The 6,652-nt window shown below is 45.9% G+C and overlaps 1 protein-coding gene across 1 annotated transcript; it reads left to right on the top strand.

Annotated features, from left to right (window-relative positions):
- The first annotated feature begins 3,412 nt into the window (after positions 1-3,412).
- On the top strand, positions 3,413-6,433 carry LOC123161057 (uncharacterized). The gene is made up of 4 exons (XM_044578911.1): positions 3,413-4,002; positions 4,211-4,682; positions 5,178-5,263; positions 6,027-6,433. Exons 1-4 carry the CDS (start codon positions 3,932-3,934, stop codon positions 6,115-6,117), a joined length of 720 nt encoding a protein of 239 aa, XP_044434846.1. The 5' UTR covers positions 3,413-3,931; the 3' UTR covers positions 6,118-6,433.
- Positions 6,434-6,652: the final 219 nt, after the last annotated feature.

The following is a 6,652-nucleotide window of genomic DNA, read 5'->3' as shown; positions in this document are numbered from 1 at the left end:
ATATTTAGTAGTAGTATATAGATTACTGTAAAATAAGGATAATATCCATATATTCCTAACCGTTTGATTATTCAGGGGTACAAATTGGCTGTAATGACATGGTCACAATCACATGAATAACTCATTCCAAATATAGATGATTTACGGTGTCTCTAATACATTGCCATAGTTCTACTCAAATTGTGCTCAAACAGGGATATGCCAATCATCACAAAAAGTTCAAACAGTGTCATGGCGTCATCATTAACATGATAAGGAAACAACTTACACGCATCGTCCCAGCAATACGTGGTGCCATCTGCTTTGTCGATCGCGTAGATGATGCCATTGTGTTCAATAGCATCACAGAAGTGTGTATCAGCTTTGACGATGATCCACTGTGAGCTGAGTTGTCTCCAGCTAAAGAAGGCACCGGCGTAAAGATAGGCGAGTCCGCGGTCGAACAAGGCAATTAGCTTGAAGTCTGCGTAATTCGCATGTTTGTGGGCACTTGGCAGATTACAATCTCCTGCAAAAGAAGGTCCGTCCAACTGACGTGGTAATCTAGATGACTTGGACCATGATGGTTAAACTCTATATAATCCAACGGAGGAAGGATAATCTTATGGGAGGTCTGGAAGTTCACGAGCACCAACTTTTTACCGTCTTCTCTGAAGGCAGCCATCCAGTTGGAGTTCATGCCGACCCAGTACATACCTGCCAAGAAGTTTCGGGCGATGGTGATCGGATCGAAGTCGAGGAAAATGATGTACGACGACCCACTACATACCTACAAATATATTTCGGCTAATGGAGATCGGATTAAAGTCGAGGGGCATCATGTACGCCTCCGTATCATGGATGCTGCGCCGTTCGCGTTCGGCCATGGTGGAGTTTGGAAGGTGGGGGTTTTGGGTGCTTGATTTATGGGGGAGAAGGTTGTCGGTGCTGGAGCGGCTAGCGAGGGAATAGTGGTACAGGGGGAGGAGAGCGAGGCGACAGTACATGGGGGCACAGAGTGTCAGGCGACAGTACATGGGGGCACAGAGTGTCAGGCGACAGTACAGATGGAGTGGTGCTATGGGAGGGGAGAGAGAGATGAGGCGAGGCATGCTAATGTGCTGTACAGCGGCGGTGACAGACTACACAGTGCACAGGGTGTGGCTGACTTTGGTAACCTGAACACGCCTACTGTACTAGTGTCAGGCACAGGGTGTTGTTACTTGACTGTGAGGACCGTTTGAATAGTATTTTGACCATCAGGTGTACCACAGTTGTACTACTACTACTACTACTATTACTACTACTAGTAGTAGTAGTAGTAGTAGTAGTAGTAGGAACATGAGTACTCCAGTACTGTATAGCGGAAATAGGTCTCCTGTGCTAGTATGCCTGTTCACTTCATCCTCCAGGTATCATCCATATTGCAAGCAGAACCAAATTCTCGTGCATGCGGAAGCGCGAAGATGGGCCTTTGATGAGGATAACCATGTACTCCCTCCGTCTAGGTGAGCGCAACCTACGTGGCTGTAGATTGGACGAGAAAGAGCATTGGGACGAGCAAAACTTCCAACCACGACACTATTACAAATGGAAGCAAAATCAGCAATTAATATGTAGTTATAAGGATGCCTTTTCAGCTCTCCAAGCAGGCCCAATCAATGCCCTGCGGCGATGCATGCAGTGGTCATTCTGGTGCATCAAGGATGGCATGCAGATCGTTCGACACTTGAGAAGAGGAAAAATGGAAAGGTACAACGCGACAACAGAGGAAGAGAACGCTGGCTAACGAGGCTGGGAGGGGATCGAGCAGGAAGTTAATGCTCCACGCCTAAAGGTTTTGGGAAAACCTGATTTTCATAAGGTGACTTACTCACCTAAACGGAGGGGGTATTCCTTAACCAGAGAATGTTGCAACATTATATGGCAAAGTATGGCAAAGTGTGCCTCCCACTCACGCGCCAATATCCATCTGAACCAGCTACGACACATTTTTTTATCTGTTTGCATAGATCCCACCTATCAGGAAGGATGGGCACGTGCACGAACAGGTACGACTCATCAGTCTACCCGCATAGCCTTTTCGTTTAGTCTACCTAGCCGTCTAATCAACTGCCTGCACACCACTTCTCCCATTTACTTCTCCATCGGGAACCGATTTTCCTCGGCTTCTTCACCTTCCCTTCATCTTCATTTGCATTCAAACCCATTGCATTCACATTGTTTTAACCTCTTTAAATAATCATCTACTACTTCAGTTAGACTAGCCATCTAATCCTAATTCTCCAAACAATAGCCCTCCGTTCCAAGGGTTCCAAATGGCGAAAGAGATCGAGATGCAGGTTTTTAGCGTCCAACATGTCCTCGTCGAAGGCTCGTTGAGCATAGTTGCCACCGTCACCGTCCACCCAAGGGTTGTTCGGTAGTGGATCAACAATGTATCCAACTCCGTCAAAAAGGTAGAGACGAGGGTCATCGGTCTCGACGCAGAGTACACGGAGCATGCCACTGGGAAGATCCAACGCGCTGCCGTCCTTCGGCTATGCCTCGAAGATGATGTTTTGGTGTACCACATCATATACTCGCCCTCCATACCAGGTGAGCTTCACGATTTCTTGTCTCGGGGGGACGTACATTTCTGTGGGGTAGCCATCGAAGGGGACAAACAGAAGCTGGAGCCGTACAACCTTGATTTGAAAAGCATCGCTGACCTACAAACCAGAATCAAAATTCCTGTAGAAGATTGTGGTAAACAAACACCTTCCCTATTTGACGTAGCAAATTTTGTGCTCAGTACAAATCTTCAGAAGGGTGACGAGACGGTGGTATTAAGGTCGTCTAGATGCGAGAATTATCCCTTGACGTACGAGCATATAAAATATGCTGCCCTCGGTGCGCGTGTGAGTTTCGAGATAGTTGCAAGGTCCAAAGAGCTTGTTGCGAAGCCGTCTCCCATAGAAAATGGGAACAATAAGAAGAAGAAGAAGAAGAAGAAGAAGAAAAGTCTGCACCAGCAGGAGGGCATTATGGATGGATGAACTATTTCCTCTCTTGTAAAAAAAATTATTCCCTCTCGGTGTATATTGATATAGATGGACTATTTCGATGGTGTGCATGTCTTTGGAACAAAGTAGTAGCGTGGGTCCGCTTGACTATAAGGAACTATTTATCCGCATATATATCTTTCTCTGCTAGTCCCACTACTAGAAAATTATACTTATACATAGAAGTTTACCAGTAGTGTTTGTTTGTTTCCCCACGCTACTGGTAATTACCAGTAGTGCTGGGTACAAAGCCCGCTACTGGTATGGCTTAGCAGCAGCGTTGGTTTTTTTGAGGGACACTACTGGTAAATAATTCTTGACCGTGCGCCGCAGACAAATCATAATAATAGCGTGGGTCGTAAACCTACGCCACTGAGCCGGTGAGACACCCTGCGCTATCGCTAGAATAGTCCGTCAGTCCCACACCGAACCACCCCACCAACCGTCCCAGTTTAACCCCACACCGGACCCATCCCCGATCTAGATTCCGTCCACCTCCTCTCCTCTCCTTTGCCGCCGGGATCCCCTCCCGGTTCTTCTCTGGAATAAGGCGACGGAGTGAGAAGGTAAAGGGGAAGGGGAAGCAGTTTGTGTCGGCGCGGCGGAGCAATGGTGGACAAGCCGAGCCGGGCACTGGTGCTGTACGCCGCCGGCCACGCGGCGCTGCTCGCTGGGGGCAGAGGGGGGAAGGTCCAGCTCGACGCGTACGCCTCCATAACCTCATGCGGCTTCCTCTCCGTCTGCACCCCCGCGGTCAACGGTGAATTATGTAGCGGACCCGTTTGGAGATGCCGATATGTGCAGAGAGAGATGGGTAACCGTGGAGTGGATCTCGCAGTGGACCGCCGGCCCCCGGCCCCAGGGCTCGTACATCCATCCGGCCACCGGCGACCTGCTCGCCGGTGAGTATGTGCAGCAGCCTGAAGAGGCGCCTGTACGCAGGGGAAGCCACCGGATCTTGCAGCGCAGCGCAGTTGAGGTATAAATCCGTTCCTCTCTTCTCAATCCGACTAAATCAGTTTCTTCGACTAGAATCATGGGGGTCCATCTTAAGTCTTAACTGCAAACTGTTGGTCGTCCACCAAAGATTTTCTCCCGCTCTATATCCTTCACAATTTACTGTTTCTTCAACTAAATCATGCGTGCCTAATTTGGTCGTATAAGCCACTCTAAATCACCGTCTACAGATCTGGCAGCAGTTCTAAGGACACTAGAATAATCGACCGGGCGTTCACTCTGCTGGGATTTGCAGAGGGGAATGTCCAGGATGCGTCCGAATTCGATCTGGTGTTTGTGCTTGCCGTAATGGAGAACACAGCCAGCAAGCTTGGAAAATTAGGGATGAAGACAGATCTCAATCAGGTTGACAAATTGGTGGCTTCAGTCATGGAAGCTGCGCCGGTCGGTTCAGCTGTCGCTGCCCGTATTCATGTTTCTGTTATCTTGAGCTATGGATCTGCTACTGCAAATAAGGAAGAGGCATGCCTCATCTTGAACTCTTCAACCGAAACTGATTCCGAATTGAAGTTACTCCGTCCACAAATAACTTTATTTTGCATATCCTGCAGGAATCATCATCCAATGCTACTGGCACAGTGGCAACAAGGAGTAACACGTTCTGATTTGGCCAAGGAGTTCTCTTTTGAGGAATTTATAAAGGTCTGCTTAATGCACTTTTTAGAATGTTTGCCTGAATCATAGAAACTTTATCAAATAATACTATATATGCAAGTTTGTTCCCGTGATCCTGTTTATTACTTTGTTTCTTCAGTTGTTTATAATGGACAAACACTGCAGTTCTCCCTTTTCCTAGTGTGGGTACTGGTGCCAGCATTAGAAACATGACAGTACCTTTTTTAGGAAATAGAGTTTGTAGATTAGAATAAGCCATGTAGTATTGATATTAATTCCTTGGGTAGTGGGCCGTTTATGTGATAATATAGTAACTATGGTATTACAAATTCTCAACCTCCTCTTTTGATTCGTAACAAAATCATTTCGATAGAATGGCAGGGCTTCTCTTCTATACAACCAACTTTACCCAATTGCTTCCACAGAGCAACACCAAACTCGCACTTAGCATCATTGTGTCAGTGCAACACCAATTCAACACTTAGAATCATTGTATTTTGTCATTTAACTTCAGTTTTGTAGGTATGTGACAGATTTATTGCCCGTAAGCTTGCGCAACAGTTTTATGACAAAGCCCTTGCATTTGGTCTAAAGGGCTATGCAAAGCTGTAAGTATCCGGTCCTCAGTAAGCATTTTTACATGACTCTTTTTACCGAATCTCCAGTTTTGACGTCATTCTTACTGTTTTGGTTTTGGTGCTACTGCTATACTCTCCTGTAAATTCCTACTATGTGTATATATGAAACCTAATTTGTCTTTTTTTAATAAGTTAAATTCTCACTTGAGGACAAAAGATAGACCTTGTCTATCTACCCTAGTTCAGTGATGCCATTTTTTTGTATTTCTAATTCTTCTAGGTAGTACCAACAAAGAGCAGACCAAATGATTTATTCAGGAAAGAGGAAAAGCCCATTAACTTGAGAATTCATTTGTCAAGTCTGTGAACTGGCAGGTATATATGTTCAGGCTTCAGTTTGTATAGTCACTATGCTCTACCAACAGTAGATTCATGAACTTTGTTATCTTTGAAAACATGAAAGATATCAAGGTATTGAAGTGACTACTTAGCAAAATGGATAGATAGAAATTACCGAAGGAATTATGCCTCTAACTCCTTATGTGCTTCGTAGGTGATATTTCTTTTTAGGGCTTCCAACACAACAGAATTGCTTCTAATCTTTTGCGTTATATTTTGTCATGGAAGTAGCTATGTGCTGCTTCAGTGTGTAGTTAAGTTGTGCATTATGGCTTAAATAAGAATCTCGGAAAAAAAATTGTAGCACATTGGCATCGACATGTACCGCATTGTTTTTCCGTGTCATTCTTCTGAAGAATCTGAAGTTTCTAAATCTCTGTTGGTAATGTTGCAGGCTTGTGCTGGTGACGCTGACGGTCATCGAGAGGTTCGTGGACTGGATGGTGTCGTGGCTGCCGATGGATTCCTTCGTCCGCTGGTGGTGAGGCACGAGCACGACATCGATCGAGGCCTGCTGGAGCTGAGGGTCAGAGCGAGGGACGTGACGGCATCACAACTCAAGGCGGCGGCCGCCGTCGGTAAGGTGTGGCTCGCAAGGCTGCTCGATGTGTTTCGTCGCAGCTGCAGGCCACGTGATCAGGCCGGGCAGGCTTCGCACATTGACTAGGCACACAACACTATGTGATAGGAATTATACATGAGTTTCCGTTAGCTACAATGAGAAATTATGTGATGGTAGATATGAAAATTGTGTGACAAAATGGAATTGCTTCATTTTTTTAATTCCTAATAAGTTACTAGTAGCGTGGGGAGGAACTGGGCGCTACTAATATATAGTATACTAGTAGAGTTTGTAGTTTACCAACGCTACTACTATTTCATTACTGGTAGCACGTATACGTAATAGTAGTAGCGCGGGTGAAACATGCTACTAGTAACTTTTTTAGCTGTAGCGTGGGGTAAAAAATGCGCTACTGCTAAAATTTAGCTGTGGCGCCGTAGCAGTAGTGCGGGTGCACG

The sequence above is a fragment of the Triticum aestivum genome, chromosome 7B (genome assembly GCF_018294505.1).
Source record: "Triticum aestivum cultivar Chinese Spring chromosome 7B, IWGSC CS RefSeq v2.1, whole genome shotgun sequence".
NCBI classification, from domain to species: Eukaryota; Viridiplantae; Streptophyta; class Magnoliopsida; order Poales; family Poaceae; genus Triticum; species Triticum aestivum.
Note: the sequence above shows the minus strand (reverse complement) of the source record. Positions and strands in the feature narration are given on the sequence as shown.